The 26,096-nt window shown below is 36.9% G+C and overlaps 1 protein-coding gene across 1 annotated transcript in view; it reads right to left on the bottom strand.

The window, feature by feature from the left end:
- Positions 1 to 26,096, bottom strand: part of CCDC148 (coiled-coil domain containing 148) — an 85,354-nt gene that overhangs the window by 49,268 nt on the left and 9,990 nt on the right. The window contains exons 2-8 of the mRNA XM_069780593.1: positions 17,134 to 17,214; positions 11,960 to 12,081; positions 4,760 to 4,863; positions 4,059 to 4,141; positions 3,730 to 3,893; positions 3,377 to 3,472; positions 3,104 to 3,285 (exon numbers count right to left, since the gene is read on the bottom strand). Of these exons, the coding sequence (XP_069636694.1) occupies positions 3,104 to 3,285; positions 3,377 to 3,472; positions 3,730 to 3,893; positions 4,059 to 4,141; positions 4,760 to 4,863; positions 11,960 to 12,081; positions 17,134 to 17,188 (806 nt within the window). The 5' untranslated portion in view covers positions 17,189 to 17,214. The remainder of the gene's footprint in view (positions 1 to 3,103; positions 3,286 to 3,376; positions 3,473 to 3,729; positions 3,894 to 4,058; positions 4,142 to 4,759; positions 4,864 to 11,959; positions 12,082 to 17,133; positions 17,215 to 26,096) is intronic.

The following is a 26,096-nucleotide window of genomic DNA, read 5'->3' as shown; positions in this document are numbered from 1 at the left end:
ATAATCCCCACACATCCTTTAACAATAGCAATGTATACTTGATGCACTGCTGTCTTGTTGAATCTGCAGACACACAGACTGCAACAATACCACCAAGTGACATGTTAGCCTCCCTGACAATTAATTATGTCATTGCCGATTGTTGTACCAGAAACATTCTGGTAATAGGCCTGAAAAGAAGAACTAAATTTACTTGACTTAGTCCTAATAGCCCATTCATTTGAAAGGAAGCTGCAGAGGATACAGTACTGAATATGCAATACTCCATTCATCCTTTGGTTATTTAAATAACTCAGACATCCCTGGAAATTGTGGCAAAAATATAATTGTGCTTAGAGAATCATCAGCTATAACACACACATCAGTTCCAAGTCCACAATTTGTGGGATAACTCAAGACCTGGGTATTTCCCAAACACAAAAACTTGTGTTTTAGCAGCAGTAAAAGAAGTGAATTTAGATTATAAAACATTATAAAGTGATATTATGTTTGAAAAAAAACCCCAATTCTTCAGTTTCTAAAAGCAATAAACACTGTAATGTGCATTCTAGTAGGACTGAAAAGCACACAAAGAATATATTAGACCAGAATATTATCTTATTCTGATTTTTCTTCTTTGGAAATTCTATGCACATTTTCCAAATTTTCTGTTCCAGACAGTCTGAACAATTAAACAATGAGATGTGTAACACCAGAAGACTAGTATTAACTTGAGGTTTCTTTACTGTACATTCAAGCATATGAAAAGAGAAGAATGACAGGAAGTAATCCTCAGATGAAGTGACTAAGTTACCATGTTATCATATAATCATATTGTTCTACTAAGCAACTTCTCAAATTACAAAAATGAGAAAAAAATGTCTTGCAGGTGAAAGTTTGGTATCTTCAGGTATAGAGCAATAACAATAATTGCAAAGGCTTCATTAAAGCTATATTAATCAGTAGAGTACAGTGGATACATACCAAGGTCAAAAATCTGTCACCCAATTTTTGACAGTATTATCTGTGTTCGTTGGATCAAAGTTAGCTTGATGAATTACAGAATACTTAAATCGCAAGGCTGTATCTTTGCAAAATCATGAAATACTTTCATGCAAATTAGTCAATATAAATGTAAGAAGTGACAAAGAGTGTTGTGTCTTTTATAAAACCCAGATCTTGGAAGTAAGCAATTCTACAAGAACAAAGTCTTGCTTTTTTTATTGAAAACACATTTTTAACCTTGTTGTGGATAAAATCATAGAAACATAAATAAGCAATACATTAAAGATCTGGAGACCAGAATGCAAACAAAAAAAGACCAAGATCTAGCTTTAAATAAAATGCCTAAGATAATTGCTGATGGTTCCCGTATGATTTCATACATTCCCAGCTAACAATACTGGCATACGCTGATCCATATTGGGTAAATTGTCCTATGCAACCTACCCTTACATCCCACCAGCAGATTGCTGCCACTGCCACTACCACCAGTATTTCTTCCAGCTACATTCATTTCTTTTTTCCCCATCTAGATATCATAACTTAATTCCTTCGAAGTACCACTACATATGTTTTCAGGCCTACAACAATTTCTTTCCCTTACAAATACAGTATTTTACCTTTAAGTCTTGATGTTAATTATCAGTGCAAAATTAGCTAGCTCAAGACCTAAATTCAAACCTGGCATATGATCAATGAAAATACGATGGTAGATTTTTCAGCCATTTCCATAAATTCTGTTGTCTACATTGATGTGTGTCTATTATTCAGTAGCACACATGCTATGTGGATCAAGAGATTTAAATTTATGAATTTTCACCAAAATTGTTTTGATCATAAACTTTCACACATTTTTAATTAAAACCACTAGAAAGACTTTGTACGTATTTAATGATTTAGTATTTGTCACAGATTTTCTCACAGAGGTGGTTAAAGCTTCTTCCATAAGAGCAACTGTAACAAAATATCAGAGACAGCAGCAAAGGAACTGCTGTAAATTTGCCAATTGCTGCTTAATAAATGCTATAAATATGGGAAAGATCAGAACAATTTTTAATAAGTATCATGTTATAATAGCTAGGACATTACAGTAATAATATACAAGTTTCAGGTAACAGAAGTACAACTTACAGAATATCTGTACAATTTATACAAAAGTAGATAACATTACTTTCTATGGGATTCGACATCTTAAACCTGTTTCAGCACCCCGAAACTAATTTGGTAGAAGATGTAAGTGCTGCACTGTAGGTGTACACAGAAAAACAGGGAGATTTAGAAACAGCATATGATTGTTTTACCAAAGAAACTTAGGGACTTCCCTGCTCTTCCCAGTTCCTTCTGCCCAGGCTTAAAACAATTCCACTGACCTTCCTATTTCCAGTCTTCTAAAAACCTGACGCCATTCTAAGCCAGAGGTGTATCAGTAGATGTCAAAAAGAAGTCCAGGCTGGTCCAATATCTGCAACTCAATATCTCCTGGACTCAAGTTAGCCTCAGCAGAAAAGCTAAGCTTTATACTACTAATATATAGATATGTTACATTTCTAGATCATTAAGAATATTTATGGGCTTTCTATAAACTTTTTCATTTACAGAAAAATCTCTCCTTTCAGTTATTCTGAACCACAGCTACCTACATTTTTTACATTTCTTTGTGATGAGAATTACTGCAGTGATTCAAAACTTGTGAAAAGACCAGATTTATTTATCTGCTTTATAGATAAATACATTCTAGATATCTCTCAGAAAGACTGTACTTTTCTGGCATAAATTTGGTAATGTAATTACCATACAGAAAGAATCATTTCTATTCATACAAAAGCATGTGAAGAAGACATTTGATGCACACCAGATTGTTGGTGCTTTAATCCACAAAACATTTCACTTATTATTTCAGATGAGAGCTTTTGAAAGGACTGCCTCAGTTCTCTCAGCTGTGCAAACAGTTACCAACTATTTAACCCCAGAGAGCTGGGCAGTGCGTCAACTATTCTCTACTCCGCATAAAATAGAACCAACTCTAATGGTAAAGGCAACTGCAGGATCCATAGATTACAGAATACATTATAGTTATTTATTTTATAGCCAAAAAAAGAAATCCAGAAACAGACATCATTACCTATATAAAACTTTTAACTGTTGCTCAATCTCTTGAAGCTTAGACCAGTACCCACTTGCAAGCTTTTGGTATTCATTGATAACTAAGGTCTTCAAATCAGGGTAAGGGCATTCCAAAGACAGTAGTGCTGAAGGAACTTCAAGGAAAAGTCCATTTTTCTCTTCAAAAGAATGCGCTAATGCCTGTGATGAAAAAATGCTACTCAGCAGACTACTCTGCATTATATTTTCTCTCTCAAAAAACTGCTAATTAAACTTATAAGGAAAGGCTTACTTTTTTTTTATAGTCTTCAAGCTCTCTTTCCAAAGCCAGACTTTCAAGGATAAGGAATTCCAAAATTGCCTTCTGTTGCTTCTTCACAAATTTGATCTATTTCATGAAATAAGTTACTGTTACTTCTTTATCTTGTTATAATATGAAAGCTCTTATTTAAGAAACAAAGAGCCTGATTTCCAGTTCTACACTGCTATGCTTTTATAGATTTTAGTGAAGCAGACTTACAGTATGGCAAGTACAGCAGTTACCGGTACTCTGAGAGTTATATTCTCAAAGTACTACATAAAAATAAATGAAAATGCTAAAAATATGGTGATAATAAATCGCAAAAGTAAAGTTAAAGTACCAACCTGCTGTAACATCTCAACTGGATTGATCCAGGATTTCAGACAAGATTCTTCTGAGAGGTAATGCTGCATTTCAGACAGCCTGAACTTCAAATTCTGTTTTAGTTGCCAGATAGGAACTACAGTATTTGTTTGGTATGTATCCCGCTCCTTTGACAATTTATGGTCTATATCCAAATGAAACATAAAGCTTTCTCAAACACACAAAATATTACACAGCACTGTGCTTTCTAAATCTAAGCCTGTTAAGACAGGGATTTAAAAACCCAAACAAATAATCAAGATAATTTTGACTAAAATAAATAATCAAGAAATGAATAAAAAATTCTTACCAAAGTCCCTCATATCCAAAAAAAAGTTGTGCTTATGGCTTTCTTCATCAAGAAAAGTCTTTATTTCTGCTTCTGCTTTTTGCCTGGAAGGTATGAATATGAGTTTTACAGAAGCTTTAATTTCTTCTTCATTAAGTTTTCAAGCATGATAAGCCTCAAATACTCTAATAATTAAGTAAAAAGGGGGATTCTTTGCCTGGGAAGTTATGAAGTGCAGGACTTGGGCATGAAGATGGTATGGAAACCACCATCCTCTGAGCAAAAAAATGCTTTCATTGATCTGCTGTATATACAATATGCAAGCTAATAGACAAGACCAATATTAATAAGTGTTAACTCAACATGCACATCTAGAGACAGACTCTGAAGGAATTAAAAAGTATCTGAAAACTTCTGATAATCTCACAAATACATGCTCTTCAGATGTTGATAGGTCAACTAAACAGCTATGAGATCATCATGGAGAGGTACATGCAGAACAACATCCACTTTATTCTCCCTTCCCTTTGTGTTCTCTTCACATCTAGAGACCCCTTTCAATGTAGATCACATACTCTCATGCCCTGCACAAAAAATTATCTTCAGTTCAGGTATTTTATCTTTTCCTCTTAATGTCCCTTGAATCAAGCATGCCATACCAGAATCTCTTTCTAATGAAGTACTTCTTCAATAATGGCTAATTAATGTTCCTCAGCTCTTACCTGTTCTCACTCAGTCTTTTGTGCTCTTGCCACCACACTTGCTGATGCTGTTTCAGCAGCATTTGCTCTTTGTTAAATTTTGAAGCTTGCTCTGTTTTTTTAATCTGCAGGAAAAATTATAGCTTGTAAGTATTTTGAACGTGTTCAATAGCTTTATCAAATGCCTTCACATGGAAACTTCTAACTACAGAATGGTGAACCTAAAAGCTTTTTTCAAAACTGTGTTTTTCTCAAGAACAATGGGTTCAAATCTAACCAATTTTCATGAAAAAAAATTATTCCATTCAAATCACAATTAAATGAGAGGAGAAAGTGAAAAAAAATGCAGTCCATTTTCTTCTTCCCCTTTTTCTCCTTTTCTTTCCCATCCCTATTTCCCAGGAGGTGAAGGGGGAAAGATGAGTAGGAGAAAGAAAAATACACTTTCTTACAGGTGGGAAGATGAAAGAGGGAAAGTGCATCTTGCAAGAAAAAGAATTTCAAAAATTGATTACTAAAAAGAGTGCTTTTTCAAAATCTATCCAATTAAAGAGGCTCTGAAACTGCCTGAGAGCTTCACAAAAACATTGCTTCCAACTGCAGCTAAAATAGAAATACATGCTTTTGAGAGAGATGGAGTTACTGCTTAAACTAGATGAAAAGCCATCAGGGAAAGGCTGATGAAGTGGTAGCCAGATTGACTCTGGCCAACCAACAATGAAGGAAAAAGGATCAGAAGTTTGTGGCTGCCAGACTCAGATTCTCTCACCCTCCCACCACCACAACTGTCTTCTGGCCTCTCAGTGGATACTCAGGACAAAGCAGCATTTCAGCTCAGAATTGGCTCCTTTCCTGCTCCTTCTCTTCTTGCCACCTTTCTCCATAACATGTGACTGCATCCCTGACCCAGCCGACTTCTAGTTGTAAAACCCCTTCTGATTCCAGAGGCTCCCACAATTCACACAGCCCTCTTCCCACCCCCCTGCCCCTTTTTTTTTCCCCCTCCCCAGACCTTCCTTCATGCAGATACATTACTCTGCTGTAGAATGGTAGCAAGACAAGAAAAAAAATTTGGGAACTCTTGTAACTCTTGGAAACTCTTGCCCTAGTTCATAACAGGGAGAAAGGAATAAAGATCTCACTCCACATCTAGTTCAGGAAAGAAATGACATTCTGACTCAAAAATGCTGGGTTTTCACTTGGCCCAGGTGGAAGTAATCTGCTCTGTTTAAAATGCTCTGTCAACTTTCCTGCCTGGTGAAAGCTGGACAAACCCATACATTACTCCCTCTGCGTTCACGTGCATAAAAACACAGAGAGCAAACCCCCCTACAGGCATGTTCTCTGTTCCCTCCACCAGCTGGGCAGGTGATACCAGCAGGCTTCTCAAAAAGGAAAGTTGCAGAACTTTTCTTTGCAGCAGTCATGCACAGGTAAGCAAGAATCCCCATCACTTCTCGAATCACAGCCTCTCATTCACCCACCAACAAAGCTAAAAATCTTACTTAAAATACCTAAAATTTTGAAACTAGAAACATTTACACCTCTCAAATGAATCTGAGTTTAATATATCTGTTTGAATATACCTGGTTTCTAGATAGTCACATAAGGAAGAACCACAACTAGAATGAGGTTAATCCATTGTGCTTTTGCAGCGAACCTGCTTTAGTGGTATTATTTGGGTAAGAAGTTGTAATAGGTGCTATGGAGAGTTATGTGACTGAGAGTGAGAAACAAGGTGTTTATAGGAAGCTGCATATGTGACTGTACTATAAAAGAGTTTGAAAACACCTGTTATATGCTTTCAATCACTATGTTACAATGCTTTTGAATCAAAGATAACATCTCCTTATTTTCATTGGTTACTTATTTTAATGTTTAAGAAGTTACTTACAGCTTCCTCTTGATTACCATTAGGTGCTTAAAACCAGACTTCAGCAAACAGAAAACTGTATTTAAAATAATTTGAAAATACATAGATCTTCAAATCAATTCTAAAACTAAAGTGAAACAAAAGTTGAAGTAGATCTGTACACAGAGTTTAATATGCTCTTAAAATTATTTTATAGCAACAGCAATGACATTTATGTATAACTGCTGCAATATTAGCTTTTTCCTGGATGCACTGTATTTTTCTTTCTTAAATAGTTAACAACTGATTTACCATTTGCTTCTTTGGTTCTACCTCAATGGAGGAGTAACCCAGCACTTAAAAATTTGGATAGCCTGAATCAGCAACAAAAAAGTAGTAGGTGGGAACACATTCTATGCTCTTTGGAGCTTTCAGCATATATATTTTACTACCTACTCAGTTGGAAAACACTTGAAAAGGTGAAATACTGAAAGAGATGATGAAAAATTAGTTTAAAGCTTGAATTAATTCAGTTGAATTTTGTACTGCCAATCTATGAAGAAATATCTGCCAGAGCTTTTGATATATTATACTTACATGCATTAAAGGAAGCGATACTATAAAGAAAGTAGGGGTTTTTTTCTCTCATTCAGTGTCATTCTTCTATTTTAAATGCAAAGAGAGGAGCTGCACAAGCAACCCCCCACTTTTTTTTTCCCCCCCCCAAGGCCTTCAGGATAGTAGTGTGAACTAGTGAATTATGCTTGTTGGTACTGTATATATTCTATTTACTAAGATTTTAGAAACAGCATCAGAACCAAAAAAAAAAAGTACATGTTATGTTGCTAACCAATATATTTCATTTAATAACTTTTGTTCAAAGAACTTCTAAATATGTTTTAAACATGAATTTAAAGGATTTTTTTTTTTTTAGAGCTTTATCATAATCCCATATTTCTTCAGCAAATTTCCCTTTGAACTCTGCAATCCCATCTGAATGAAGACTCTGAATTATATTTTAAACATGCCAAAGACATCATCTGATCAGGTCCCTTAGTCATCTATACATAAAAACTTTAGTCATTGCATTTTGCATAGTTTCTATACCCTTCAGCATAGCCTTTCACTCCAAAGGCCATCCACAAAATTGCAACTGTTCACAGGAATGGCCAAGGACTGGAGAGAGAATAAATTGCCATGTTAGCACAGGTTAAGCATACAAAAGTGTGTTATCCTTACGCTGGATTTGCAGTTTTCTGGAAAAGCATTCGAATAACATTCCTGCTGGAGGGGTGTTTCAAATTGGTAATTCTTTTCCTCTTCTGTTTTGTTTCTCAGCCTAAAGGAACTATTTCAGCTGAATGTGTATCAGTGTCAATTTTTTCAGAAATCACTTCTTTCCATGAATTTGATTTTTTTTTTTAAACATATAACACTCATCAGTGAAATGGTTATACACTAAAAGCAGTTGCATTGTCACAAGGAATTATCACTCCACAGTGTTTCTGGATCAACGTTTTACACTATTTCCACACAACCAAAAAGGAAAACATACAGAGCCAGCAACACATGCTCCAGAGAGGTTGGAGATTTCTTGGACATCTGCATTTCATCTTTGACATATACTCTCCTTCAAAGAAAGTACAATTTTTTTTAAAGGGAAGTTCTTAAAAATACAAATCCGAAGAATGTTTCTGGATATCCGCAACTAAAACCCAAACCTGTTTATTCCTAACCACCTTCACCCTCCAACCGGACCCCAACTAGCTGCAATATAGAAGCACTTATGCACAATCCAGTGTAAAAGAACATCCATGTCTTGGCTGTCCCATTAAAGAAGTGCAACACTTCAAATTCTGTTGTGGGTCAATAACCACAGCATGATGACAAGCTGTATGGAAAAGACCTAAACTCATAAATAGGTTTAGAAGAATTTTTTTCCCCCAAGACAAACATGTTGAGATTAAAATATGAAGTTCAACAAGGCCAAGTACAAGGTCCTGCACATGGGTCAGGGCACTCCCAAGCACAAATACAGGCTGGGTGGAGAATGGAGCGAGAGCAGCCCTGAGGAGGACAACTTTGGGGTGTTGGTTGACAAGAAGCTCTACATGTGTTGAGAAGCTCAAAAGCAATGCGCATTTGCAGCCCAGAAAGCCAACCATATCCTGGGCTGCATCGAAAGAAGCATGACCAGCAGGTCGAGGGAGGTGATTCTCCCCCTCTACTCTGCTCTCGTAAGACCCCACCTGCAGTACTGCATCCAGCTCTGGGGCCCCCAACATAAGAAGGACCTGGACCTGCTTGAGCAGGTCCATAGGAGGGCCATGAAGATGATCAGAGGGCTGGAGCACCTCTCCTATGAAGACAGGCTGAGAGAGTTGGGATTGTTCAGCCTGGAGAAGGGAAGACTCTGGGCAGACCTTATAGCAGCCTTCCAGTACCTAAAGGGGACCTACAGGAAAGCTGGAGAGGGACTTTTTACAAGGGTATGTAGTGAGAGGACAAGGGGTAATGGCTTTGAACTGAAAGAGGGCAGATTTAGATTAGGTGTAAGGAAGAAGTTCTTGACTGTGAGGGTGGTGAGGCACTGGTACTGGTTGCCCAGAGAGGTTGTGGATGCCCCCTCCCTGGAAGTGTTCGAGGCCAGGCTGGATGGGGCTTTGAGCAACCTGGTCTAGTGGAAGATGTCCCTGCCCATGGCAGGGGGGCTGGAACTAGATGATCTTTGAAGGTCCCTTCCAACCCAAACCATTCTATGTTATTTTCTGCCCACTGCAAAATCCTGAACAAACTATTTACTGTACAGGTGGATGAGAGCTAAGATGAGCCACAGCCTTCTCATACATTCAGGTTTGCTGTTTAAGGAGCTTGTTCACAAAAATATTCCATGTTTTCCCTGTTGGTTTGTAGGTAATATTGGAAGCAATCAAAACCACCCCGTCAGAATGGCACAAAATTAAAAAAAATAATAATAATAAAAAAAATTCATCAGCTCTGCAATGTTGTATGTAACTGAGACTGACAAGCCCGGCGATACATATTCATAGAGGACACACTGGGGACCAAGACACAATGACACTCAAACACATCATCTTTTAAAAGCTACCTCAATTTAACCGGACTCTTTCTACCCAATGAGGTCTGGCTGCTATCAAACCACTCTACAATTTCCCCAATACTGTAGGTTTCAGAACCCACATTGCCAAGTCTGATTGTTAACTGCATGGTGTCACAGAGCAGCTGGTCAATCTTACTGGAACCTGTAATGGAACCAAGTATCAGCAGCTAGCTCAGGTCCACAAGTGCTGAAATCATCCCAGTTCCAGAAGTGTGTCACAAAGGTACCTTAACAGCTCCACACTGAAGTTGAAGTGGACCTAAGAGTTTAGTCATCACATCACATGAAAGCTAAACTGTTTCTCAAACAGATGTACCTCCGAAGGCAGAAGAGCTGTGTTTGTGCAGGACTGAACCTAAGCTAATAAACCAGGCTAAATCCAAATCTGCTGGCTACGTCAACAGCAAAGGTAAACTACATTCCAGATAAATAAGGCACCTGAGAGTTGACATGACATAAAGTAGGTTTCATACAACAGTTCTGCTTTGGAATGTAACCCAAAGAAGAAACACCTTGATCAGCAGGCTAGCATCCTGTGTGTTTAAAGTAAAATCTTCCTTGACATTGTAGAAAAAGTACATTTTAGTTCCTGCAAGTGTAAAACCAATAAAGCTTTGTAAGAATAGAATGTAATTTTTACAAAGTCTCTTTTCAAAGTGGTGATATATATTCTTTTAACATAATACTAAATCAATAAAGATGGGAAAACTTTTGAAGGAAAGGAATAAGAAAGAGAATATGATGATGCTCCGAAGTCCTGCTTAGGTTTTTGGCAGAAGAAAAGAACAAAAGCCAATCTGCATCCTTGCATTCGCTTGCCTAAAAGTAGTTTAAAGCTAAGCAAATTGGAAAAGATTCATACATGAGTGGTTTATCTGCAGTTAGTTCTAATATCAAGTGGTCAAATTTCATTTACCTGTTACATAGGCTTGTATTAACATAAGTATAATACCGTTACTCAAAATAATTGAAAATTTTTAACTCCATTAGGTCTTCTCATGAGGGTTTTTTCCTTTATTATTTGGGGGGGAGGGGGTTGTACTATAATGATGAAGGTCATATGCAGTATTCTAGAGTTAGCTATGTCTGAGCTATATCTTAATCTTTCTAGTCCTCTTTTTATATTTTCTCTAATATTTAGTCCTTCTTCAACAAAGGTAAAAGTCTATCATAACATTTGGCATATGCCTAATGTAAAGGATGAAATGAGGCTGTCTGGAGAGCTACCAGTGTTCACCCTGTCCTCCCCCATATTTAGAGACTGGTTCCCACTTCCCATTTTCTTTCTTGGCTTTACAAATTCTTCTCTTCACCTGGTACTCTAATTAACTTGCACACCACTGAAGACTTTGGGCGTATCACTGCCAAAAATGCTTCCAAAATTGTATCTCCTTTCTTAATATACTAAATTGCTTTGCTATTTTCAACTCATATGGTACCACCCACTGTTGCATGGATTTATTAAATGTCTCTAAGACCAGACTTACAACATGAAATTGCATTAGTGGATGAAGAAAATCTGATACTTAGTCTTTTTTCCAGTTTGACAGCCCGAACTTTTTCTTCTTTTTCAGTTCTGCTAGTGACCCTGCTTTGTCCACACATTATAAATCATCATTCTTAATAGAAGTAGAAGTAAAGTCTTCATTAAACTTTACTAGTATTAAATAGACTTACCTTCTTATTTACCATTTGGGCCACACTGCAGCTATTTATATCTTTCTAACTGTCTAGCTCTACATTTACATTTTATGGTTATAAAACCCTTTTAATTTTCTTTTCAAGATCTACCTCATCTTGCCTTTTAGAAATCCTCACTTCACATCTTTTTGGTTTGGGGTTTTTTTCCTGTTTTAGCCCCGCCACCCCCCCCCTTTCAGGATCAACCCCTCCCTTCCCATTTATTCCCATAAATTCTTCATTACCTCCAGTATTTTCAGTAGTTTATGTGAGTCTGGCTGAGTTTCCTCAAAGCACCCAAATACAAACTTTCCCTGTCTTTTTTGGGAAGCAGAATCCACACATATTTTGCATCTCTGATTCAAAGAAACTCCACACATTGACATTAACCTTTCCAAATCACAATAACACTAACTGTAATAAACTCTCATCTTGTGACCCCTTTTGCTGAACACTGTTGCAGTGATTTGTTATCCCTATTCATTCTCACATTCCTTGGGACAGTGAAAAGAAATATGATAATTGAATTTTAAAATCATTCACATTACAAATAATATAAAAATCATACCTTTAACTGAATTTTTGCAGATGCCATTTTTTCTACTGCAGCAAGTTTATATAGATGTTTGTAGTCAACAGGTTTATACTTCTGTCTGCAAAGACCACTTCTCATAGGAATCACCAGATTTTCTAGTTATCACATAAAACACACAGTCATTTCAAATTCTGGAGAAATATTTGAAGTGTGAGTCATAAAATGAAAGCATTATAGATAGAAATTAGAAACAGTACATTTTAAACATTAAAAGTTTCCACAACAGAGAGATTTTTAGTTGGTAAATAAAAATTTGAAACAAACATAAGCTAGCAGAAATTATAGAAGAAACATTAACCATTTGTCTGTTTACAAAGAGTTTATTTAAAAAGGTTTTTTTTTTATATGTGAACTGAAAGAATAATTCACTTTAAACTGGGTTTACAGGAATTTTAGTAAGTTTTAATACAGAAATATGTAAGTTTCAATATAGGCATTCTTATTTCACAAATTGGAAAACCACCTCAATATTTATTGTAATCTATGGATTGAGCAATAGGCATAATTTTTTTCTGAAAGGTATATAAACTATTAATTATATGTAAATAGAATGAGTTGCAGCTACATTTCCCATTGATTCTCCAGCTATCAGAACAGCATAATTTCCTCTATTAAACTTCTGTAGGCCCCCTGGGAAAACAACGTACTTCCTTAAAAAACAGAAAGGTACTAAACTGCAAGGAAAACATGGTACTTGCTTTCTGCTGCATGCAGTATGGATTACAATGTCCACTTTCTGCAGTCCTATCATCAGTATTTGAAAGACCGTGACAGTATTGAAAGACTGTTGTCCAAAAAAACTCAGAGGAAGTAGTTTTGCTGAAAAAGTATTTGAAGTCAATAAAGATTTAACCAAGCTGGTGTTTCACCACACAGTGAAGATAACTTACAATGATCCCTTTAAGAAGTTTCACTGAGGGATTGCCATATTCCCCAAACAACAGTTACCTCAAGTTTACCATGGAGTCCTCCTTTGAGCTTATGTTCACGTTCCTAAAATCCACTATCTTTATTTCTCTTCCCCCTCACCAACTTTCTACGAATGATAACTTCCACTGTTTCATGGTCACTTTAATCCAAAGCATATTATGTATACACTTAAAATGGGGTGAGCTAAGGATTGAGCAGACCAGCAGCCATATCAGAACAAATCCAGAAAACCAAGGCTGCAAATCCTGTCTGAACAAGATCTGTCAACAGAAAAAGAAAGCAGCACACTCAAGGTAACCTCAGATACATAGCTGCCTAATACTAATAGACAGATTTTCCTGGCTTATTGGCCTGTGCCAGACTCCCATCAAAACAGAACTGCATCTTTCTTCCCCCCCAATCATCATCTACAGTTTCGACAGGCAATCCCTTTGCAGTTTCCACTCCCTGAACTTGAGAGGATACACCACCCACATAGAGGAAGGCTTCCTCCTTTCCTCTTGCTTGTCAATCCTGCTTTCTTCACCACTAATCTTCTCAACATGCAAACTATTCCACCAAATCAGTGTTATGCTAACCAGGTTATGGATTTGATTTTGTATTATGACTACTTTTTTATTCTCTATATATCTTACACAAAAAATGTTCAGTAGTTTGATCCACTAATTTCTTCCATTTTATCCCTCCTATGAGCTGAACATGAATAATGTCCTTTCTCCCAGGTTTTAGGCTTTTAGGTAGCTTTGTTCATCTGTGGGCTTTTATTCCCATCAATTCAAATTTAAAGTTCTCATCCCTAAATCAGCAAGATTTTATGTGAAGATTTTTTTTTTCCTTCTTTCTGAGATTGCTTACAACATTGTCCAGCAGAGATCAGGGAATATCATTCCACTCTCAGAGACGTGAAAGTTCTGTCACCAAACCCTCTGAAAAGCCACTCATTAAGTTCTTCCTCCTAAGCCTATTACTCCTTCATTACTGCTCCCAAAGGCTTACGATCACTTCTAGTCTGCTAAGAGTCATTTGGGGCAGTAACATCACTGTCCACACACGAGTAGAAGGACGTGGCAGGAGCTTCAGAGCAATTCAATAACATTTCTAATTCAGGCTTCCTGCAGGCAAATGCTTGGGAGCACCCAGGAGATAAGTTAGCAGATGCATCCTGTCATATTCATTAGAAAAGAAATAGTAACTGTCACTAGTACTACTACATGACATTAACTACTGCTAGAAGTCATTGAGTACAACTCCTTGGTATGGTGCTTGTGAATGTCATGATCTTTGAAAAGCATGATAGTGTGATGTTGCAGAATCAGAGATCCTCAATTAATTCCAGGATAGCATACTATGATGCAGGCAAGTGTTAGAACAAAGGTGGGACACTGTCATCTTCCAGAGGAGATAAAGATCTAAAACCCTCCCCGCAGCACCTGTTGCAGCTGCTGCAGAGACCTCTGTAAGCACCTAGTGTCAGTGGTTTTGGAAGTGTTCTACATGTATCCTACACACATGTCAATGCATGCATTGACAAAGTCCTCATGCTACAGTCAGCTTTTAGACTTGCCACTCTAACTTCCGATTCTGGATCTGAAGGAGTTTCTAAATCATTTCACTACCATGGATCTCTCACACCACTTGTTCTGAATTGTGGAATAGATATCCAGGGGTATGAACCCTACCTGGGTATGGCACTCAAAACTGCAATATCCTGAGCAGTTTTCTTTGGTCTCTGTCAGCATTGTGATCTCCTTAAACAACTCAATGAAATTACAGTTTGCTGTCTCTGTTTGACAGCTCTCTCACCACTGGCTTCTGAAACCCTGCTTTCTCTATGCCAGCTTTATTCCTCAATACAGTGTAGTAAGGATAAGATGTGCTCAAAAAACAAATCCATGTAATCCTTTTTGCACCCTTCCTTTCTCACGATATAAAATGAAAGAAGAGGGTTGACAACAAAAAGCATGGAAAAACAGGATGAAAAATGTAGACGTGTATACTAGATATACAGGAACCAATAACAAATACAGTGCAGAAAACAACTAGGAAGGGAGAATGAAACCACCCCACTGAATGAACAGATGGAGAGAACAAGGAACTCTATAAAATAACAGGGAGAAGCACTGTCTTTCTTTGGCTGGGTTGTCTTAATCTGTTCTAACCGCAGAAAAATGTATTGGAGAACACTTGATAAGCAGAGAGAATCCATTTACTTAAAAAGGTTAAACTTTGTGGTACCTAGATAAAAAAAAACAACGTTGCTACTACGTTGGGTTTCTAAACAGAAAAAGCTTGTGGCAATGTCTGGAAGCCTTAGAGTTGTCTCTGAGAGTCCCATGTTTAATTCAGCAACATAATCTGATATTTTCTACACTCTTAAAGTTTTATATAAAACATATAAATATACATAGCTACATATAGAACTAATGTAAGAGAAAGTGGGTACCTGAGGTACTTCCTCAGGTACCTCATCTTCACCAGTTTAATAATGTCCCTCACATCTAAGAAAATGAGTGAAAGACAGGTTCAATTTCCTAACCTCTAACCCCAAATAAATTAATTTTATCTTTACTTTCAATATGATTTCTCCTTTAACCTGTATATTTGAACTTTATGAACCTCCGCTACTAATCTTTATCTGTTTCTTCTTCTACTGAGGACTTTAATCTAAGAATTTCCTGAAGTCAACAGGGTCTATCCATGTGAGATTAACTCTAAAATCAGGGTCTTGGCATATAGGATCCAAACTTTGTGTTTAGTAGGTAATGTATTGGATGTGTCTCATATTTTAAAAAGAAAATAAATTTTATATATTTTTGTATGTAGGTATACACCTACAAACATATACACATTTATACACACACGAATAAAAATATAAAATATTAAACTTTCAGATTTTAAAATACCTTTTCACATTTTTCTATAACAAATTTTTGCTAAAGCCTGAGATATAATTATAATGGTAAATGAAAATACTTGAACTTTTGCCCCAGCACTGTAAAGCTTTAGCACACAGACCCTCAGTAACTTTACATAACCTCTGAAGCTTATAGGGATAAGGAATAGGCTTTTTCTTTCCAACCTCTTTTTTAATGTTCCTTTAGTAGTGAAACTTGCCATTAGGTATTAGTAGAAAGATTCTTTCCACTCACTATTAAAAGCATAGTGGCTGGAAGCAATACGTCTGACAAACAGTTTTGTAGAAAGGTCCCATACAAAATGTTAAGATAAATTCTGCAATGCTATCCCATGATCCTCCTTCAAGTCTCCCCTAAGGATTTTCATTTGCCACATGCCTACAGAAAGTTTGACAAGATGACTCCGGATGATGCCTCACTGTGGAAGGATTTTTTTTCAAGTCAACCACCGGGACAATTGCCAGTATCAATACAGGCTGGGCTATGAATGGATTGAGAGCAGCCCTGCCAAGAAGGACTTGGGGATCCTGGTGGACAAAAAATTGGACATGAGCTGGGAATATGCACTTGCAGCCCAGAAAGCCAGTCATATCCTGGACTGCATCAAAAGAAGCATGGCCAGCAGGTTGAGGGAGGTGATTCTCTCCCTCTACTCATGTTTTGTCAGACCCCACCTGGATCCAGCTCTGGGGTCCCCAGTACAAGAAAGACACAGACCTGTTAGAGCAGGTCTAGAGGAGACCATGGAAATGGTCACAGGGCTTGAACGCCTCTCCTGTGAAGAAAGGCAGAGAGAATTGGGCTCGCTCATCCTCCAGGGAGACCTGATTGCAGCCTTTATATATATAAGGGGGCTTGTAAGAAAGATGGTGAAAGACTTTTTACCAGGACCTGTAGTGACCAGACAAGGGACAATGGTTTTAAACTGAAAGAGGGCAGATTTAGATTAGATGTAAGAAAGACTTTTTTTTTTTTTTTTTTTTTTTTTTAACAAGGGTGGTGAGGCATTGGAACAGGTTGCCCAGAGAGGCAGTGGATGCACCATCCCTGGAAGCGTTCAAGGCCAGGTTGGGTGGGGCTTGGAGCAACCTGGTCTAGTGGAAGGTGTCCCTGCCCATGGCTAGGGGGCTGGAACTAGATGATCTTTGAAGGTCCCTTCTGACCCAAACCATTCTGTGATTCTATGATCAGAATGCTACAGCAGCTTCCATATGCAGCTATTAATTGCACACAGTATTTCATAAGTAGTTTTATTTCAGATTGTGATAAAACAATTAAATTTGAACATGATAGCATACATACCTACATCATTAATCCTATGAGTTGTAAAGAATGTTCCATGGTCTCGTTCACTCATTTTTATTTTTTATGTATTTTTTATACCTGTTGAGAAACAAACAGATGTTTTGAGAATACCAACATTGTGGATGCAATCTAAAAACATATTCAAAAAATATGTAATGTTTTCTGAGGAGAGAGGGCACATCTCACTAAAAATTTAATTAGACAGAAATTCCACAAGTTTATCTTTCATTTTAAGAGAGATTTCATGTACCTCATATCATTTAGCACCTAAGAAAAAGAAAACAAAATATTACTTCCTTGAAGAATCTGTAATGCTGTCACATAGATCACCTCTTCTTTGCTTTGTGCTTTTCAGAATATAACAATCCTATTGACCCAAATATAAGGTAAGCTTTTGAGGTGTTCTTTGCTTTTTTAGAAATTAAGCTTGAAAAGATCACTCTTTTCTTATATTTAGGGACTGTGGTTTATGTATAGATCCCTATACACCCCCTTTAAGAGTGTCTGTATTAACACTTGTCAACCCAAGTCAGCTGTTCCAGCAACAGTGGCTTAGTTCCTGATGATCAACTATGACAGGCAGCATGTTATCAAGTATTCACATAATCTTGGAATAAACTTGACATTTAAGATACAGTAAGATATACAACATAGTAAAAAGCTTTGATGTCTTAAAACCCCTATTTTCACCTTAATTAAGCATGCATGGGCACCATCACAGGTCTTGCATACAAAGAAAAGCAATAGATCAAAACAAGGTGTTTCAGTTGAACTGAATCAATAGCTGAACAATGCCAGAAGGGGAAGGTCACGTTCAACCAGCCTCCCCACAAACCCTCTCCCTCAAACCTGGCTCTACCATACCACAATTTCCTACAAACAAAATTCCATCCACATTGTCACACCTTTGATGTTTGTCTGGTCCCACAGCAAGTAGCAACACAGTAAACAGTAGACTAGCAAAATCTGTTGATATATGTATTGTGGAGTTATTTCTCTGCTGTTCTAGTGAGTTGAACCAATTTATCCACACAAATTCTAAGGATGGCACAATGCAACAAGGATGGAAGGAAGAGCAGTGGAACCAATGGAAAGGGAACTACTTTGACAGAGGGCTATTAATTTCAGTCAAATAAAAATGTGAGACTGCAGCCAAAGATACTTAGCATTGTACTTTCTTGTGAGCTGTGTTTCTTCATGACAACATTCTGCATTGCAGAATCATCAAAAACAGCTAAAGTGTAAAAATCTAACCTAGATGGACAACAGTTTCATGAATGACCTTCCACTATTACTGCAAACAAATAGTAAGCGCAGTTGAAATTACACCCACGACAGTACACATACATACACACACACTACTGTTCCTGTGGCTCAAAGTCAGTTTGATATTAATTCCGTACATGTTACCTATGCAAATTACAAGAAATTTCATGACCACCAGGCTTTAAACAGTGAATATTCCATGATCAAACCAAGTAGAAAATAGTGAATAGTCATTGATAAAATGTGACATTTCTCAATGCTTCTTCATGCACATTCTTCAGTGTTACTTAACAATGCTATGAAACTGTCCCTTGCACTAAACCAAAAATATCAAAGTCTAAATGTCATCTGTCTTCACCCAAGAGTGACCATTCATTAACCATAAAGGGACCTTTTCAAACTGGTTCTGAAAGTAATTGACAATATCAATTGGTCAGAAGCTACATTGACTGTCATCACCTGATCACAAAGACTGAAATTGAAGATACACAAGAGTAAAAAAATATGACAATACACAAGGGAGTTCATTCCCCTTTTGAAAGATTAATGTGTAATTTACAATCTAACAGTCACCTGTAAATAAATTCACAGTTCTATCCCTAAGTCTACACACTCCTTAAAAGTCAAGGGAAAAAGAAAGGAAGAAAAAGGTTAGCACATTCACACTGTTGATTCCATTCTTCTCGGCTTAAAGCATTTGGTTTCAACTTGTAACCATATAACACTGTCAAAATAATCCTGACAATTGAGGTAATTCCCTATAGCAGAAGCAACTTTGGCCTATTTGTCACAGTAATGTTTTATCTTTACATCAACTTATCTACATATAATTTTCTAAATGCATATACACTTCAGTTGGAATAGATTTATTTTTTTTTTTAAATCAAGTTAATTATATATGTAAAGCCTTAAGGTAGGGATTTACCTAACACAGTAAAGTATGGGATTTACCTTACTTATTTCTTCAAGACGCACAAAGACAGTTTAAATGTTGCTTCTTTTCCCCCTAAAGACAAAATATATTTTTCTGCTTTTTCTTAGAAAGGTCAACTATGCTTGGGCTTGTCTTTCTCTATTTCTTGGCAGAATTACTGGAAATATAACTGGAACAAGAAATGCTCAATCACCAACACACAAATCTTTAAGCTACAGGCTGATCAATTTAAAAAGGCATTTAAAGAAAATTCTTTTATTCAGGTTGTTTACAAGTCTTAAATTAGGTTTAGTTTAGTATCGCTTATGTCATAATTCCCTCAGATTTCCAGCCTCCAAAATCTTTTTGTTGGCAGGAGGGGCAAGTAGACACATCATGAAATTCTGTAATTAAAAAAGGGGCCAGAGGGTGAATCTTGGGGAAAAAAAAAAAAAAAGCGAAACCCTGCAAACTCATATGATTTCCCAGGGAATTCTATAATATTCAGCACTTTCTGGAAACTCCAGCACAATTATGTGACATAATTTTCCACTGAATTTACAGTCATTAAAGTTAAAGAGGAAAACTTAAAACACTAATAATAAAAGCTCAAGAAGTAGAAAAAAACTATAAGAAAACTCAAAATATTTGTTTATTACTACTTTTCAATTTTTCTTCTTAAGGCTTTTAATGTGAATCACAAAGAAACAAAACCAGGCATTTTTTTTTCTTTGCTGAATTTTACCCTTCCCTTGAAGAGTAAATCAACCACATACCTGAATTTAGAGAAAAGGGAAAACATCACAATATATTGACATTCTTTATTTTAAAGCTCTTTTGATTGACCAGTCTAAAACAGACTTTCATACATATCTTTCTCAGAAAGATCATAAGTCACCACAATTCCTAGTCTCATTCAGGACGACATGAATATTCAACTGTGGCTTGATATTTCTATAACCTTACTGACACTCTTACCAACGTAACAGTGAAGAATAACTGCACCAAGTCTCCTCTTATACCATCAGATTTAACCTATATTTACATCAGGCCAAGAAAACAAGGGGGAAGAACCAACACAAGGATTCTGAACAAGTATGGCTGTTCTCCAGTGGAGCCACTCAAGCTTTACAGATCAGCAGCATCATTTTTAAACAACAGGGAGTTCTCTTGAGGGTTTTTGTGTACTATGGTTAATATTTACACAGCAATGTCGATTTTCCTTAGAGATATCAGCAAGGCTACCACATTCTGAGATTCTGCAAACAGAAATAAATATATCTGCGTTAGACTTGAAGCAGATTGTCTGCACACGCTTTGTGGAACCATTTTGACTTTTTAGATTTGTAACAGCCCAGTGACAGCAGCAGCTTCGACCAAGTTGCCAGAATTTCTCAAATTAAAAGAGGAAAATATATCTACAAAGGAAAACACAACATGGGATGGTCCTAACTATAGAGCAAGACATGAAAGTTCCTTGCTAAGTCAAAACGAGAGATTTGCAACAATGAAAACTGGCTTGGCTTTTCCTGCTAGCACTTGCAATTCTTGGCACCCAACTTGCCCATGCTTAAGTTAGAAAGGTAAGTCAATGGTATTTTTGAGTACAGTGGTACAAAGTATACAATTTACCTCAAAAGATTCTCTGACTGCTCTTTTCACAAGGTTAATCCTTAGAAGGCATTTAAGCCTCCATCATCAGTTTTACAGTCCATATTCATTCATACCAGTCTTACCATAGAGATACTTTCTATTGATTCGAGCAAACTGCTGTCAGGCAGTATTCTTCGAGCATAGGGTTTGCATCAGTAGTCTGAGGAAATCCCTGCTGATCTCAGTCTCCCCGGGCCGAGTGGAAGAACTGTGATTCAGCAATTTCAAAGAGCATAAAACCTACTTCCATTTTACATTCTTACAAGCATAACCCATGGAAAATCATATGTAGCTGAATTTTTTTCTACTTCCTCTTGCATTTCTACTCCAGTCCATGGAAAGTAATGCAAATATTTCAGGGGATGTTTTAGTTTTTAACAAGAGCCACTGGATTTTGCACCTCAATACATCTGGCGGTGCTTTTAAGAGCCTTCATCCTTTTGCTCTTGAAGAGACCATAGGAATTTTTGCATTCTATAACCTTAAAAGAGTAATTTCCACTATGTCAATGCTCTCATTAAATTCTGAGATCTGTTAGTATTTCTCCTAGTTGTGGAGTCTATAATAAAAGGGGAAATGAAATCAATTTAGGGTGAGCCTTGGTATATTTACATCATAATGACAATTTTACAAAGATGGAATTATTTGTAGGTTCAAAGACTACCAGTTTGATTGATAGCAGTGGGTTAATTCTGGGGGTGCTTCCTCAACCTCTACCCTGCAAGCCCCCTGTCAATTTCAATTGAAATTTTGCACTAAATGAATACTATAGCTTACAATCCAGACTTTAAATTTCATGATGAAAATTATTAATTTTTAAAGGTTTGCAGCTGCCTGAACAGAAGTAATGAGTTACAGCTAATGATTTTTCCATATACTATGTGTTTTTGAAGCTAAAATACGTAAAGAGTAGAAATATCAGTTTCAGTAAGAGTTCACTGTCTTAAAAATGTCTTCACATTCACAGATTACAACAGAATAACTTTAATTCGCATACTTCTTTTCTAAAGGATGATTATTCAGTAAGTAGTACTCCTTAGAACAAGAGTAACTTCACTTCTTTTGCTCTAGTACTCATAGCGTATTTTCATTGGGAATAGGTTTGTTCCTGTGGGTTTTTTTAGCAATTAGTTTTTTAACATCCATAAAATGCAGCTTGAACACTCTCCAGGAACTTGATCAATCCATTTAATATTTGTGACCAGAAAGATTAAGAAAAGACTCAAGAAGATTGACATCTTAGCATTTAAACTTTTAAAATACTCTTCAGAATACAGCCACAAGGAAATTTGGGTACCATTCACAAAAGAGAAAAGGACTTTTTCCTCCTTAAAACATTGTATCCCAGTGGTTAGGGATAAAGAGGCATGAAGGAGGAAAACCTGGGTTTCCAATGCCATTTCTGAAGGGTCTTCTAAGCACTGGAATCACAAGGATTCCTACATATTGGATGGTTGTCTTATCCATACTTATTAGGGGATAATCTACTTCAAAGGTTTTTGAATACTGCATATACCTCACATCCAAACATCCTAAACCAAAATGAGATGTCATTTGAGCGTTTAATCCAAAACACTTTACCCAATAACATAAAAAAAAAAAAAAAAAAAAATCCATCTGGGTTCCCTTTCTTGGCTCTGCCCCGATGCGGTCAGACTGTAAAGCAGAAAAACTCCAGAAGCCCCCTGGGACAACAGCATCAGGAGGTACTGACTTTGATCACAGTGCCCTACAAGACTTTGATCCAAAGCAGCTAGGGCATGCCATGCTTTGTTTACTGATCCTAAGTGGTACTTATAAAGCTGTTAATGCTTTGTGTCATATAACATTGCAACCTTCCAGGAAAACACCTCGATGATTATCTGCCCTAACACTGCTGGCATATGTGAAGCACACCAGGCCAGGATGGCTGTTCTCCCACATCACTGATGGATGTAAGCTTAAGTCCAAGCTAACAGACAGTACAAGCTAAGGCCTTCCTCCTATTCACTCTGCAAGGTGCTTCAAAGCCTATGGGTGAGTGCAAGCCTGTCTCCAAATACCTGAGATGCAATGAAGTTTAAGCTCAGATTTGTTCTCAAGAACAAGCAGAACAGGCTGAAACAGAGCAGTTCAAGTACCTGAGAGCACTGACCAGACATGGAGCTACCTCTTGTCACCGTGTGAATTCAAGGACTGGTCAGGGGTTGTAACTAACAGCAAAATCAGATTAACTTCTCACAAATGGAGAAGTGCTTCCCTCTCCACCCATACTATGATAAACAGGATGGCCTTTTTGACTGAAGATACTACCACCATGGAGTCCAAGCCTGGAGACATAAGCAGCTGGGGGAGGGCAAAGGCGCATTTTAGCTGGAGAACTAAGAACTAGACAACTCAGCAGATTTGGAGGAAAGCTCTAAATGAAGAAGAAAAAAAGCCACGTTAGGGAGCTCTGCCAATTAGTATTACGTGCTGTACAATACAATAGGAGGATGCAAACTATCTTTTATAAGTATCAGCAATCTGTATCCAACTTCAACAGAATGAGCAGTGTCTTGCACAAACCTGTACTTTTCATTCCCAGTGTGATTTCCAAGCTGGCTTCTGGCTATTCTCCTGCCTTCACCATCAGCTCACAGTACCTGTTCCATCTCTGTTGTACTTGGTCAAAACACAACAGCGTGGGACTTAAAAATAAAAGAAAAACAGGCCAGGAACTTTAGCTGGAAATAAAGAGAAAGGGGATACCACTGGACAGTTTCATTATTACACCAAACCTTTAGTAGGGTCAAGATTTTATTAGGTTAAATGAAACAAATCAGGCTGAAGAGACATTTCAAAATTACGAGTAATGTAAAGGCTGGACAAAACATCTGTCTTTAGAAAAACTACCTGCACAAAGAGCTAACAATCTAGTCTCTCACAAGCTTAAAAGAAATTGTATCCCTCTGCTGTAGACAGTCAGCTTTCCTCCTCCCTGCTTTTTTTGGTTTCTGACCATCCTGGCACTACTTCTATTGATAAACTCGGGAAGAGAATACTAGACGGTGATATCTAACCCTATATGAGAGCAAAAATAACTTATTGATGAAAAATTGGGAGTACTTGAAAGCTTTAAGACTACTAGACCATCATACCCACTTCTCTCTATAAAAACCTTTTATTACTGTTCCCTGCCCAGCTGCCATGTTAGAGCCATTCTCCTGTATTACACATTTTGGGAACCATCATCCTAATCTGGGTCCATCTGGCCAGCTTTAAATGACAAGCTCCTTCCAACATGAGAAATGCTGTCCTTTTTGAAAAATAACTATGGATACTAGTAAGATTATCAGCTACCCATCTGGTTTATTTATTTATTTATCCCTTTGGCAAATTGTTAATATCTCTTCTTTCTACTGACATGTTTCTGATATAATGTCAGCATTTTAACAAAACTTCACATATTCACATTAGCTTCATCTCCTTTGAAAAGAAAGCAGGAGAGTACATCTGCTGGAACAGAACTGGTACAAAACCCAACTTGCCTTTTTCTGTAATTTTAGGGCTACTGTGTTTGTAGCCCTAAATAAGTGCTTATTCCCTTCCATCCTACTCATTTCTCTCTTCTGCAATGACATCATACATCTGCATTTGATCTCAGCCTTTTAACAGACATTTTTTTCTGTTATCACAAATTCAACATTATGACTTCACTAAAACACTGAAAATGAACATTAAGATGGTTTCAGAAAGGGCAAGATCTGTATAAACCTGTATTTTATCTTCAGTAACTAGAAAATGTACCAGTCAAAATGATGAAAGCACTGCAAGTTAAATTTATTTCTGCTTTAATGCTGATATATCTAAAAACCTCTTCAATACTATAAAAGTTCATCTAAGCCTGAATTCAGATAGCCTCCTTCAAGGCTTTGTTCAAACTTCAATACAGCCTCTAGGTTGGAAGTCTTGATGCATCTCAAAGAAAAAGTACAAAAGATGAAACATGACATCAGACAGAAGCCTTTAGTACATAGAAAACTGTTCCCAAGAATGCTAAATCAGCTATGTCTATAACCAGCCATGACTAAATCTTTTTAGTAACAGTAAAAAACACAAGGTTTACCAATCCTCTGTTTCTCCTCCTGTTGATAATTTAGTATTTCACTACAATTCAGAACTTTTAGGTAATAACAAATATGATCTCTTAGAAGATTATGCCTCCAATTCAACTAAACACTTCAATGCATTCTTAATGTAAACACTTGCTTGTGCCTGAGGTATATGACTTAAGTATATTCTTAAATATGGGAGTACCAAATATTAAGGCAAGATCCTACTCCCTTTCATTTAAATAGAAATTAAACTCTACAAGTGTCAGTCAGCATTTCTGGAGAAAGAAAAGCCTACAGTCTGTCAATCACACCCTGTCACATCTTGATACTGGTGATGATTCGTGCCCAGTTAAGGTTCCAATTCCACAAGCATGAGTACTCCCAATGAGTTTAACCATTAACTTTAAAGGAGCCTAGATTTCACTACCTCAATTCAACAAGTCACTTGCATACATAAATCTTTGCAGATTTGGGTCATGAGTGTCATTTTTTCCTCTCAGCTAAACTGCCGTTAATCAACAGAAGAGCAAAATTATTGGGTGGGGAGGCATGGTGTTCAATGATCTGGACATGTTATTTAAACCAAAACTTTTTGTGCATGTTTTAAATAAGTCAAATTATTAAATGTAAAATCAATAATATGAAGCCGTATCAACTCTACACAAAACACAATTTAACAGCATAATCAATGACAGTTTAACAGCTACTCACATCTTGTGTGAATGAAGGTTGCTTAATTTTGCAACAGCAGGTGTTATAATCCTGTCAGTAGTTCAGGTAAATTACTAGTGGGCATACACTTAAAAGCCAGAAGTGAACCACTGACTTCATTGAAAACTTTGAATACAACATCAATGGGAACTGCGATTACATATTAGGACAGATGTTTCCTAAAACATCCAAACTTGAGAAAAAAACCCCAAACATAGAAGCCCCTTATTTTTTGTGCTCTCTTTTGAATATCCGGAGATTTCTTAAATATTTTATGAAAGGTTTTTTCCTAGATTTTAAAGTTTAAAGGAAATGTTAATTGCTTAGCTATTGCATGTTTC

The sequence above is a fragment of the Haliaeetus albicilla genome, chromosome 4 (assembly GCF_947461875.1).
Source record: "Haliaeetus albicilla chromosome 4, bHalAlb1.1, whole genome shotgun sequence".
NCBI classification, from domain to species: domain Eukaryota; kingdom Metazoa; phylum Chordata; class Aves; order Accipitriformes; family Accipitridae; genus Haliaeetus; species Haliaeetus albicilla.
Note: the sequence above shows the minus strand (reverse complement) of the source record. Positions and strands in the feature narration are given on the sequence as shown.